At 45.6% G+C, this 12,860-nt stretch overlaps 1 protein-coding gene across 11 annotated transcripts in view; it reads right to left on the reverse strand.

Moving 5' to 3' along the window:
- The window catches only part of HOMER2 (homer scaffold protein 2), a 96,756-nt gene that overhangs the window by 42,658 nt on the left and 41,238 nt on the right, over positions 1 to 12,860 (reverse strand). For all 11 annotated transcript variants that reach the window (XM_082448745.1, XM_082448742.1, XM_082448748.1 and 8 more), the window contains one exon: positions 5,794 to 5,950. In XM_082448745.1, the coding sequence (XP_082304871.1) occupies positions 5,794 to 5,950 (157 nt within the window). The remainder of the gene's footprint in view (positions 1 to 5,793; positions 5,951 to 12,860) is intronic.

The following is a 12,860-nucleotide window of genomic DNA, read 5'->3' on the forward strand; positions in this document are numbered from 1 at the left end:
TATATTAGGGAAAGGTCCAGAAAGGGACTTCTGAAGGACTAGTAAAGGACAGACTTCCTCAATTGGGTGTTGGGTACATGAGTATTTGCTTTATTATCAGACATTAAATGGCACAGATAAAGAGTTAAAAATAAAGCACATGCAAAGCTATAACAAAGCTGTCAGGGAGACGAATCCCCGGTGTGAGCAGAAGCTTGTGAAAAGGGAAGGCAGTGCCCTGTGCATGGGGACACCGGGAAACTGTGTTGGGGGGCAGAGGAAGTGGCTGGACCTGTGGGTTCTGGCCTCAGGAAAGCTGGGGGAGGCTCAGCAGACCCTGAGGTCACAGGAGTGGAGGATGTCACCCAGCAAGAGGGGACAGTTTCAAGGGAAGAGGCCTGGGTAGAAAATGACTTTAGAAGCACCAAGGCAGGGCCTGAGGAGTGAAGGCATGCAGAAGGCAGCCGGGAAGGTCAGGAGGGAACAAGGAAGAATGAGGCCTTGGGTGTGGAGAGAAAGGGCACGCGTGGGTGTTCGATGAAGCAGACGGACTCAGTGGGACCAGAGCTGGTGCTTCCCTGGGGACTGGGGAAGGCCAGTGGCGGGGGAGGGGTGGCAGGGGAGCACCCTTAGAAAGTGAAGCCCAGAAGGACGAAGGGGATGCTGTAAAGCACAACCTTTAACATGGACTCCCCACCCCTATGCCCACCCCCTTCCTCTTTTTTGTGAATTCTCTCTGAAACGTTCATGGAGAAAAAAAAAAAAAAAAGAGACTCCCCAGTAAAAGACTCAGTTCCTGCAGATCACTGGAACCCACTTCTCAGACAATGCACAGAGCACATGCAATCAAGAGGTACCTGGAAGAAGCAAAAAGCTAAGCTCCTCCAGTCCCTAGTGCAGCTCCGGCTTCAGAGGAAGCTGGAGGCAGGCCCCCTGGCTCCTATTCAGGGCAAGTCCCCAAGTCCAAGGAGATGGAAGTCAGAACGCAGAAGAGGCTGGGGATGAGTTACAGCAATTAAAAGACTTGTTGCCTGCTTCCAGAAAAGGTATTAATAGATGCTTTTATTCTTTTTTTTTTTAAACCACAGTCAGGGAAGAAGAGAAACCAACATTCATTGAAAATCCTACTGTGTGCTGAGAACCTTCCATATGTCTGCTCCCTTAACAGAAGGTGCTCTGTATTTATCCAAAAGGGGAAACTAAGGACTTCGCTGGAGGTCCAGTGGTTAGGACTTTGCCTTCCAATGCAGGGGGTGTGGGTTTTATCCCACATGCCTCATGGCCAAGAAACCAAAACATAAAACAGAAGCGATATTGTAACAAATTCAATAAAGACTTTAAAAATGGTCCACATCAATGAAGTGAGAGAATGGCATGACATTTACACACCACCAAACAAATGTAAAATAGATAGCTAGTGGGAAGCAGCCACATAGCACGGGGAGACCAGCTCAGTGCTTTGTGACCACCTAGAGGGGTGGGATAGGGAGGACGGGAGGGAGATGCAAGAGGGAGGAGATATGGGGATATATGTATATGTATAGCTGATTCACTTTGTTATACAGCAGAAACTAACACACCGTTGTAAAGCAATTATACTCCAATAAAGATGTTAAAAAAAAAAAGGTCCACATCAAAAAACAGAATCAAAACAATGACCAAAAAAAAAAAAAAAGAGGAAACTATACTGATGGGTGGAGGAGGGGACCCTGACTGTCCTTGAAAGCAATTTCACATTCCCAGAAGAAAACACCAAACAAGTCAGCGTTTCAGAGGCTTATATCCTCCAAACCGTTGTGATTACGCAGAACACAGTGGGTGCTGCTAAATATCTGTAGAATGGATGACCTCTAAGGTCTCTTCCAATATAGGCTTCTGTGATCCTATAAATAACTGAGAACCCAGGGCAGGGCAGCCATCCAGAGCACCTGGGGGGAAACATCTGCTCCAGGCAGGTCTCGTCCACAGGTGCAGGCAATTTCTCATAAGGATGGCAATGATCAACTCAGTCTGTAAAGAGTGCCAACAGCACAATGAAATCAAGCGCTGCGACGGCTCAATTAACAAATGCTCTGGAAACGGAGTCCCTTTATAACGGAGTTGGCTGTTCCGCACAAAAACTCGGCATCAGTCACACAGCTGTTGGTTGCGGCTGTCGGTGATGTGATGGCTCACATCAGCGCTCTGGGAAGCTGGGAGACGGGATGTGCCCTCATGTGGCTCCCATCTGTCCATGCACAGGGCTGACCCTGGGTGACATTCTGAGGTTTTGGTCCTGGTTCCCTCTTGGCGGTGATCCTACTCTTGCCCACTGCCCTGCTGTGGACATGGCACACCTCCTGCAGGCCTGGAGAGGATGTGGCCAGGCCTGACCTCGTCACCCACCCATGTCTATGGCGTGGCCCACTCCAGCTTGGTGCTGAGACTCCAAAGATGAGCCAGGCCCATTCCTCAAAGAGCACAGTCTCCTGGTAGCCCCCCACGCACAGAAATGGATCCACAGAACCCCCAGGCAATGCTGGAGCTACGCACCACAGTACTCCCACCCACGTATGTCTTGAGCAGCAGCTGCGACTGACACATGAAATACTTTCCTTGGAAGAAGGAAGAAAAGGTCTGCGCACAGATTTTTCCTACGATGAGCAGTACCAAAGGCTCTCCAGGGAAGGAGAGGGCTTCCCTGCATCCTTCCCCAAGTAGAGCACAACCAACGCTCGGACAGGGCAGAGGAGCTTGCTGTGCCTGGTGTGGAACGACAGCTGCTAAAGCTGCTGGTTGCACCTCCTCCCTTCACGGGGGGCCCATGCTCTGTGGGCTGCCCGCGGTTGACTCAGCGGCTGAGTCCACTGTGGTCTTTGCTCACAACCACCTCCAAGTCCCTTCCACACCAGCAACCTGTTCCTGAAGCACATCTACTCCTTCATTTGGGAGGGGCAGAGCAGGCTTCCCCTTTCAGACCGCAGCAGCCTCCCACCTTGGGAGGGACAGCTGGCCCAGAAGCACCAAGCAGAAGACGTGACATGGCCAGGCCAGGAGAGAGAGGCAGGACCAGGGGCCCTAGAGCTGCCCAAGGTCAGAGGTGTAGCCCATGGGCCAAGACACCACCCCAAAGGCTAAAAGCATCTGACCATCTGTCATCTTAGTTCAGGTAACATTTGGAATCAAAGGCCTAAAACAAAGTGGGGTTGTCCCAATGTGGTGGAACACAAGGATGAGGAGGCAGGGGTGGGATGCAGAGGGGCAGCCGACAAGAGCCCTGGAACAGCGCAGCACTGGCATCAGGTCAGCATACTGCGCCCTACTCCAGCCCCTACGGAGGAAGGAGACCCATCTGGATTATTGGGGCAGGGCAGAAGCTGGGGCTGGGGGGATCAGGAACTCAGCCATGGGTGGGGAGGAGGTAGGTGCAGAAGACCGGGCAGTGTCAAGAGCTGCTACCACTCTGGGGAAATCACCATCCGGGGATCCTTCTCCATGTCTCACCTGACCTGTGGAGCAGCTTGGAGGCACAGGATCTGACCTAGACCTGGCCTGTTGGTTTTGCACATTGTTGCTGAGCAGCTCCAGGCAAGGTCCAGCTGAGCTGAGGCGGCCTGGGGACCACTGTCTGGTATTCCGTGCTCCAGTTCTCAGGGCAGGACACTTGCCACCCACCCGCGGCCCCAAGTGCCAGGCACAGGCACTAAACAACTAAGGCTGGTCCCTACCCACTCCCCTGGGCCTTATGCTCTGTCACAGGACACTCCCTTTTGCAGAACAAGGCCCCGTCACAGTGCCTGTGCCTCACCAGTAAGGCAGGAACTCGGGGTGGCCTCCTGGAATGCCAGGTGGTGTGGCGCTTAGGAGGCATGGCCGGAGGGCCGCGGGCTCCATTGATGGATTCCAGTGGCACACCACAGCCTGGGTTCCCAATTCCCACTTTTTAAGTGACTCCATAACTTGATGTATCCCCCGCACTGAGCCGGAACTAGCTCTATCCTTCAGCCGGGGGATAGCCCACCCTCCTCCACCCACCTGATTTCTCAGAGCTGGCTCGTTTGGCTCGGACCCCACCACTGTCACAGCCTTCAGGAGCTGCAGACCCGTACAACGCAGTGGCTGACACACTGACAAATTACTCAAAGCCCAGCTAACAGGACTAAAGTGCTTTCTCTAAGAAAGTGCATTTTATCTGTATTTAAATACAGATAAAATGCACTTTATCTGTATTTAAGCCCACTCTATCCTGGGATAACTCAACTGACAAAAGTGCAAACCCATCTCAGGGGATGGCAGATGAACTGACAGAATCTACAGATAAAAGAAAGCAAGTCAGCTTGATTCACCACTGCTAGCAGAACATCCTGGCAAGAGTTGAGAAGATTCCAGCTCAAAAGCACAGAGAAGGAAAGTGGTAATACAACTGCCGTATCACCATGTCTCCCAGAAGAAAAGAAATAATAAAGGCATCTTTCAGATAGTCAATCCTCAAACACAAGGTGCCTACCTACTACGCGCCAGGCACCTCTACACTTCCTGAACACTCATCAGAACCCTGGTCAGTGGAGGCTTCCCGTGCCTCCTGCTCTGTGGTTGTGGGGTCGTGGAGGGAGAAGCCCACAGCCAGGCCCCATTCTACTACCCAGCCCTGACCCAACTCCCCAGGAACGCTGACCTAGAGGCAGATTGCAGGCGAGAGGAGGCCAGTCAGAAGGCTACTGCAACAGTGTGAGCAAGACTGTACCAGGACAAGAGTTATGGCCTTGAAACGAAGCATTAGGTATAAACGTGAGACACTTCAAAGGCAGATTCATTTGACCAACTAAAAAGGGAATGACTGTGCTTTTCCATTTCCTTCCTTCTTTCCTTCCTTCCTTCCTTCCTTCCTCCCTCCCTTCCTTCCTTCCTTCCAGCAACAAGTGACTGGGAAATGAAAATGGAGAGGTGGTTTAGAGGGCAAATAGGGGAATTCAGCTTCAGATACACTGAATTTCAGGTGACAGCAGATTATCCATGTAAAAGGGTCCATCAGGATGAACACAGATTAAAGACAGAAAAGAAACTATAAAGCATCAAGTCTACTTTTTTTTCTTTTGTAAACTTGGTGATACGTCTACTGATAATCCTTCTTTATTCTGCTCCCATCATAATGTGGCAAAAACATTGAGGAAGACAGCAGAATAATGAAAACACCAGGAAAAAAATTATCTCAAGAAATACTCCAAAACCATTTAATAAAATTCAACTCCCATGCCTAATAACACCAAAACCTGACTAGTTACAATACCCAGCGCTGTCGGGGGTGCAATAAACTGGCATTCTCATACATGCTGGAAGACAGAACTCTTTGGAAAGCCATTTGGTAATAACCATCAAGAGCCGTAAAGTGTTAATATCTTGACCTATAACATTACTTCCATAAATCTATCCTAAGGAAATATCCAAAAGAAAGCAATAGGCATGATGACCAAACGAGGTTATCTGTTTCATGAAGATGCTCATTATCTATAATAGTAAAAAACTGGAAGCCACTTCAGTATCTAACCATAAGGGGAGAGATTAAGGACATTATAGGTCCTTGGTGGAATTATTAAAATAGCATTAAAATGCTAGTTATGAAGACAGCGTGCTAACGGGGAAATTTTTTTTTAATTGGCCATAATTTTAAATGAAAAAAGAAAAAAAGCGGGATCTGTGATTATAAAGACATGATAATAATAACATCTCTGTTAAGGTGGCAGGTTTTGGGGTGCACCCTTTTCCCTCCACTTTTCAAATGTATCGTATTGCTTTTGATGAAAATAAGTGACTTCAAGTGAGCCGGCGAGATGGTACCTTGGCTCCATCCACACTGATGATCCGATAGCTGTTCCTTGTGACATCGTAGAAGTAGGAGACTGTGACGGCCTGCTTGCTCGCAGGCACCCAGTTCTTCTTGGTGCTGGGGTCGATCTGGAAAACGTGGGCTCGGGTGGTGAAGATGGGCTGTTCTCTGCAAGAGGAGAGATGGGCGAATGAGTTGATAGAACTTTATGTATAATTTATGATTTCTAAGCCAATCTTATGATTTCTAAGATTTTAATCATTTATGGAGAAAGATACATACGCATGAGAACAATTAAAATAAGAAAAGGGAAGAGAGGAGAAAAAAAGAGACACCAGCGGAGTAGTTACTGAAACCCAACACCCTGAGGCTGCGGGGCAATTGGCCTAAAGAGAAATTTGCTTAAAAGGCAACTCCTGGTGCAGTGTTTTTGCATCTCCGTCAAGTGTCCTATTCTTTTTCTGACATCCTGTTGGCATTTTTAGGATTTTGCAACAAATTCACTGGGGAGCGGGGAGGATTACGCAACAGTTTTAGGATTTTGCAAACCATTTGTGACTTCATATTATATTTCTACTAAATACTTCTCAGATTTGCAGCATTTTATGAATGATGCATTCATTTATAACTGACCGAGCCTTAAAGTTTTACGTTTCCAACTTATAAATCTTTGGGTTTTATGTAATGTTCATCAAATCTATCTCTTCTGTTATTCTTGCCTCTGTACTGTTGTTGCTTTTTCACTCACATGCCTGTAAATTCTTAATGTGATTATTAACCGAATTAGCACAGTATCTGTTTCTTTCTGTTGAGTGAGGAATTAATTAGATCTTGCCAATAAACATTAATAAGGCAGATGGATAAAAATTGTAATGGATTTCACTGCATTTCATATTTTAAGGTATCTACTTCACAGAGTAACACAAAATAAATCATAGACTCATTACAAAATATAATTTTTTTAAAATATAATTATTTTTGAAGAAAGGGTCTTCAGGCAAACTGGCTCGAAAATCCTTTTAAGTGGTCCAAAATAAGACAAAATGGGTGGGGGGGGGAAGCCAGCAGGATGTAAAAATAATCCCATCATTCATGAAATACTATAGATTTAATAAGCACTTATTAGAGGTATAAAATTAAATCAAAATCAGAAAAATTAATTTTTTTAATCCTCATAATGTCAAAGAGATGACATAAAAGGACACCCAAGCGGAAACAAAAAATAAAATCAAAAGGAAAAGTGAATTTTAAGTGTTCCGGTCTCTCGATGGAGTGGTTTTAGGTAAAGCTGTCTTTGAATCCATCCTGGCTATAGAAGGCTCATTATTGGAAAGGAAGCTGTTTCTTAAGAGAGAAACTTTTTCCTAGAAAAGCAAATTACTATGTATTTGAGCCTCATGCAAAGAATACTGAATAACACCATGAATACTGGCTTTAACCATCAATTGTGGATGTAGATAAATGCAGAAACTTTTTCATGACTATTTCTCTGAATCAATAAAAGCCAAGGGCATGCTCTTCCTGTTACCTCAATGCAGTTGTTTCTAGAATCCAGCTTTCCAGAACGAACACAGCCCAGCATTCCTAGCCCCCTGAAGCTTCCCTTCTAGGTCCCAGGAGCTGGGCAAGAGCCTCTGGGGTGTGGATCACTAGGCCGTTTGTCTTCCCTCAACAGTGACCAAGTTCACCCACCCACTCAGTCCTAAATCAACACCCTTCCAGCCGCAGGGTGACAGCTGTAGAAACAAAAGGAATATTCTCACTGTAATTTCCTGCATCTGTCGTCGAGAGGGGCCAGCCCGTGGGGGAACGTGTGTGCCTGTGAAAACCAGCCTTCCTAATCAATCCACGTGGGGAAGCCTGACATCTGCATCCCCCAGCTGTGCTACTGCAGCCCCGGCACCATGTTTTGCTAATCATCCAAGTACAACACCATAAAAGAAAACACTTGCTCACATGGAATTCTTCTGCATATTTAAGAGGAGGGAGCAATTGAAAGGGCAGGAATACAGAAGAGGTTTTTAAAAGAACCGAATTATGCAATGTGTGCAAATATTGAATCATTACGTAGTCCACTTGAAACTAAAATAATGTTAGTATGTCAATTATACCTCAATTTAAAAAAAGGAATTGAATTATGCTAAAATCTCTGCCTCTCTTTTACAGAGCACTACGAGCTGGGCAGGGACCCATGGTCATGCAGGAGCCCTCCCAGGGGAAGGGGCCAGACTTTCGGTTCTTCCCTTGTGTCCTCCACACCGGGGAAGAGGGATTGGGTCTAGGTTTTAGGACCTTTAGACCAGTGTTTCCTAAACCTCTGATAGGAATTAGCTGGGGCATTTAGTAAAAATACAAATTCCTGGGCCCCAATCTATCCCTGCAGGAACCTGGCTGTCCAGGGATGGGGCCTGGGTAGCTCTATTTTTAACAAGAGCTACAGGTGATTTTTATCCTCTAGGAAGCTGGGGAGATACTCACATTAGACATTATCATATAATCTAGAAATAATGGAAGAAGTCACCCCTACAGCTGTCATCTCTCCTCCAGAATGACAGAAACGACTCCAAGACATCCTCCCACAGCGTGAAGGGGACAACAGAGAGACAGAGAACAGGATCTTTGGGTGCAAAGGCTGAGGGGAGGGGCATGGAGAGGCAGAGGTGCGCTGGTCAGGACAGACAGCAGCCTGTGGTGGTCAAGCAGTGACCTTCTGAAAGTGCTCTGTGTGCCTGAGGCCTACAGGAGCAAGGGAGTGAGGAAAGCAAGGTGGAGAGGGACGGTGGGGGAGGGACAGGGAGACAAGAGAAGCTGGTAGAGCTTTCTGACCACGGATAAGCCAAAGCCACAAGTCATCTGCTTGGCATGATTCAGGTCAAGGTGAGCATGCAGACAAGGACCCCATCTCCAAATCTGTCCGCTCAGCTCTGGGGATGGAGTGACGCCATGGCAGGACCCCAACCAGAAATGCAAGGACGTTGGGAGACACGGTGGGCTCAGCTGACCATACACTCAGTGGCTGCAGCCCTGGTCCCATGGTCAGGCCTCTGCAGAGGAAGTGGCTGCTCCAGCGTGGAGAGAGCACAGTGACCCAGGAAGGGAGCTGCAGGGAGACCCACAGACCCCATGCTGAGGGTGGGCACCATGGGAGGAGCCTCAGCCCTTCTGAGGTCAAAGACCTGTGATCCTCAGGCCTGGGGACCTGGAGGCCAGCTTGGCACAGCTTTGAGTCCAGAAAACTACCCACAGTACTGGGATTTCCACGTGAATAACCAAGTCCTTGGCCAGTGGAGAGTTCTATTTTATTCTTCTAAAATTCAAAAATCGAATGGTATTTAAAGAAAAAGAAAAAAAAAGGGGATGGAAAGAAAAGCCAGTTAATATTTAGCTGATATTTAGTTTAAAGCCAACTAATATTTACTGAGTATTTACCATCTGCCCGGCTTCACATATGAGCTCTCATTTAAGATCCCAACGATCCTATGGGGATCCAGGTTGGGAAATGGGGCTCAGAGAGGCCAAGGACCTGCCTTGGGTTACACAGTTAGTAAGTGGCAGATCTGAGCTTTGAAGTCAGTTCTAAGTGACACGGACACCCCCCCCCCCTTAGCCATTATACTCTCTTCCTAAAATAATACCTGTCGGTAGTAGGCAGCTTCTGATGTGACTCCTGTGATACCCTGTGTAATCCCCTCCCTGTGAGCATGGGTGGGACCTGTGACTTGCTTTTAACCAACAGAATATGGTGAAGGTGACAGGATGTCATTTTGAGCAAGTGACAGAGGACTGTGACTTCTGTCTTGCTAGCAGACTCCCTTGATTGACTCTTGCTGGCTTTGCTGAAGCAAGCTGCCATGCTGGGGAGGACCACCCTGCAGCAACTCCAGCCAGAGAGGGTGACCTTCAGCCAGGGAAGAATGGAGGCCCTTAGTCCAATATCCTTGAGGAACTGAAATTTTGCCAACAACTGCTTAGACACTTATCTGTCCACACTTGAGCCTTCAGATGAGACCCCACTCCTGGCTGACACCTTGATGACACCTCCTAAGAAATCCTGAAGCAGAGGACCTAGCTAAGCCATTCCCAGACTCCTGACCCACAGAAATGTGTTTTTTTGTTTGTTTTTGTTTTTTTGTGAGTAAGAATCAGGTCTCCTATTTTTTTATTAACAGTTTTTCAATCGATAATATGTGAACATGGTACAAAATTTCGATGACACCAAAGGGCATACAGTGAAAGGCACAACTCTCTCCTGTCTCTATGCCTTCAGTTCTCTCCAGAGGAAACACTTATGTAGTTTTTGAATATATCTTTCTAGATGTACTTTATAAATATCTACTGGCACTTATGGGAAGTGCTTGAAGTAACCTACGTTTGTCTCTAAAATCTTGGCCTTCAGCCTGCTTTCAAACCCATTGCCTATAAATTCCCTTTCAGGTCATAACCACTCTGCTTTCAAAACCAGGTAAAGGCAATGCAGATACAATTTTATCCTTTTTCTTTATTGCCAAAAGGGGTTATAATGATGAGAGCAGACCCACACATTTTGATTTAGCCTCCAGCCCTCTAACCCATTAATTCTTTGTTTCAACAACTGTCGAGGATATACACAGAAATGTGTTTTGTTTTAAGCTACTAAATTTGTAGCACTTGATTACACAGTGATAGGTAACTAACATATTGACCTTCACAGAAAATTTACTGCACCCCAAGCAGACTGTATATGTTCTCATTTAACCCTCTGGACAGAGCTGTGAGTGGGCAGCATTCTTCACATAGAAAATTGAAGGTCACAGGGTGATTTCAGGCAACGTGGACAGCAATTCTTTACATCTTTATGAGCAAAATCAGAGAACAAACCTCACCACAAAATCCAGAAAAGCAGACCCCGACTCTGAAAAAGCACCTTGCCCTACCTGAGAAACTAAAAGAGCTGGAACTAGGACACAGAAGTCAGTTCCTGTAAGTGTGCAAATCAGTATAAATAGAAAACTTCAAGAGAAGCAGAACTTTCCAAGCCAGGAGGTCACCTTTCCTTCACAGCAGGGAAAAGCTGAAGAGAGTGTGTATCAGAGAACAGAAATTATCTTCATACCCAATTTTATTCTCCTTTCTTTGGTGTTTGATGCTTAGGGAGTATATTTCAAATATACTCCCATTCCTTCTTCAGTGCTTTAAATAGAAAGCAGATGTTTCCGGATGGCAAAACGTTTCTTTAGGTAGACAATAACAACCTACTGTTCCCTTGCATAGTCTTTTTAGAGCTGAATAAACACCAATTGTTGCTCATTGAACACATTTTGGAACCTGACAGTAATTGTCCCCAAGAATAATTAGACACTGTGAAACATATGTATGCCTGGAATATGAAAACCACTCGGCAGAGAGACCACTCCCGCTTTGAACGATTTCTGGCTCCATGTAAAATGATTCTGCAAAGAACTGGCATGACTACTTCTTGCAGAAAAAAAAAAAGAAAAATGATATTTTAATTTATTATAATCCCTCACTTGCAATGTTCACCAGGCTTTTCCTGATAGGAACCTGTAAAACCTCATGATTCTTATTATTCCTGCTTCTATCTGCTTTGAATTAAAACGAACCATTCAGACATTATCTTACAGCCATTTAAACATGTTTCAAAGTCTCAAAGGATGCCCTAATGAGTTTACCTGGCTTGACTCTTGAATCCTTCCACACATCATTCATACAGCACCAAGAGAAAGGTGCAGCCCCAAGCTCGATGGACATGGCACTGCCCATCCGGCTTCAAAGACCTTCCCTGGCTCTATGCCCCATAGGACCAGCTCCAAGTGCATCAGAATGATCCAGAGACCCCTGAGCACCTGTCCCTGTCCCCTCACCAGACAGGCTCTGCTGCTTTTCTGCTAGCACTTCCAAAGCACCTGCATTTTCACATAACCATGCACATGCCCTTCACTGGGGCTAAAATATCCTTCCCCCTTGACTGGCCAGAAAGGCTCCCACTAGTCCTTTGAGTTCTACCATAGCATCTTTTTTTCTTTTTTTTAAACTTGGGCAAGGTAGTTATCTTTCTCTCTTTTTTTTTTTTTTTAATATTTATTTATTTATTTATTTGGCTGTGCCAGTTCTTAGTTGCAGCACATGGGATCTTCACTGCCTCACGCGGGATCTTTAGTTGCAGCGTGCTTGATCTTTTAGTTGCGGCATGTGGGATCTAGTTCCCTGACCAGGGATCAAACCCAGGCCCCCCGCATTGGGACCACGGAGTCTTAGCCACTGGACCACCAGGGAAGTCCCCTTCCATAGCATCTTGAGACGTCTAATTTGTGCTCTCAGGATAGAGGCCCTGGACTGAGCGCCTGTCACGAAGGAACAGAAGCATGGGCTCATCAGGCTCTCAGCTCTCGTTCTAGATGGTCAACAGGCCCCTAGCTGGCAGGGTCAAATCCCTGAGCCTAGGAAAAAGATCTGAGGGAAAAAGGAGATAATGGACAAAAGGTTCTAGCACAATTCTTTCATGCAAAGAATCTACCAAACTCACAAGTATATTGTAGTTCTACTTTCACACAAAATCCCCATAATAAAGTTACCATTATTTGCAGATAATAGGATCACACATCTAGAACACCCAAGAAAATCAATTGAAAAAGTGAATATGAATAATGAAATCCAGTAAGGTGACTAGGTATAAAATTACTAATAAAAAATAACATCAATAGCCTTTCTATATATACAAACAACCAGATAGACAATATAACAGATTTTAAAAGGTCCCATCTAGAGTAGCAGCCAAAAAGATACAATTTCTAGGAATCTATTTAAGAAGTAAGCAAGATCTGCATGAAAAAAGTAAAGATAACTTCTCAAGCATACAAAAGAAAACTTTAATAAATAAGATATCCTGTTCTTAAATGAGAAAAGTCAATATGAAGATGTCAATTACCCCTAAATTAATACATACATTTAACAAAATACAAATATCAACAGAATTATTTTTAGAACTAGACAGGGTTATTCATGTGGAAAACTTAACATGAGAGGACAGCCAAGAAAATTCTGAAGATAAAGAGCAATGAGGAGGTTTAGCCATAATGCA

Source organism: Balaenoptera physalus (genome assembly GCF_965194825.1).
Source record: "Balaenoptera physalus genome assembly, chromosome: 2".
NCBI classification, from domain to species: Eukaryota; Metazoa; Chordata; class Mammalia; order Artiodactyla; family Balaenopteridae; genus Balaenoptera; species Balaenoptera physalus.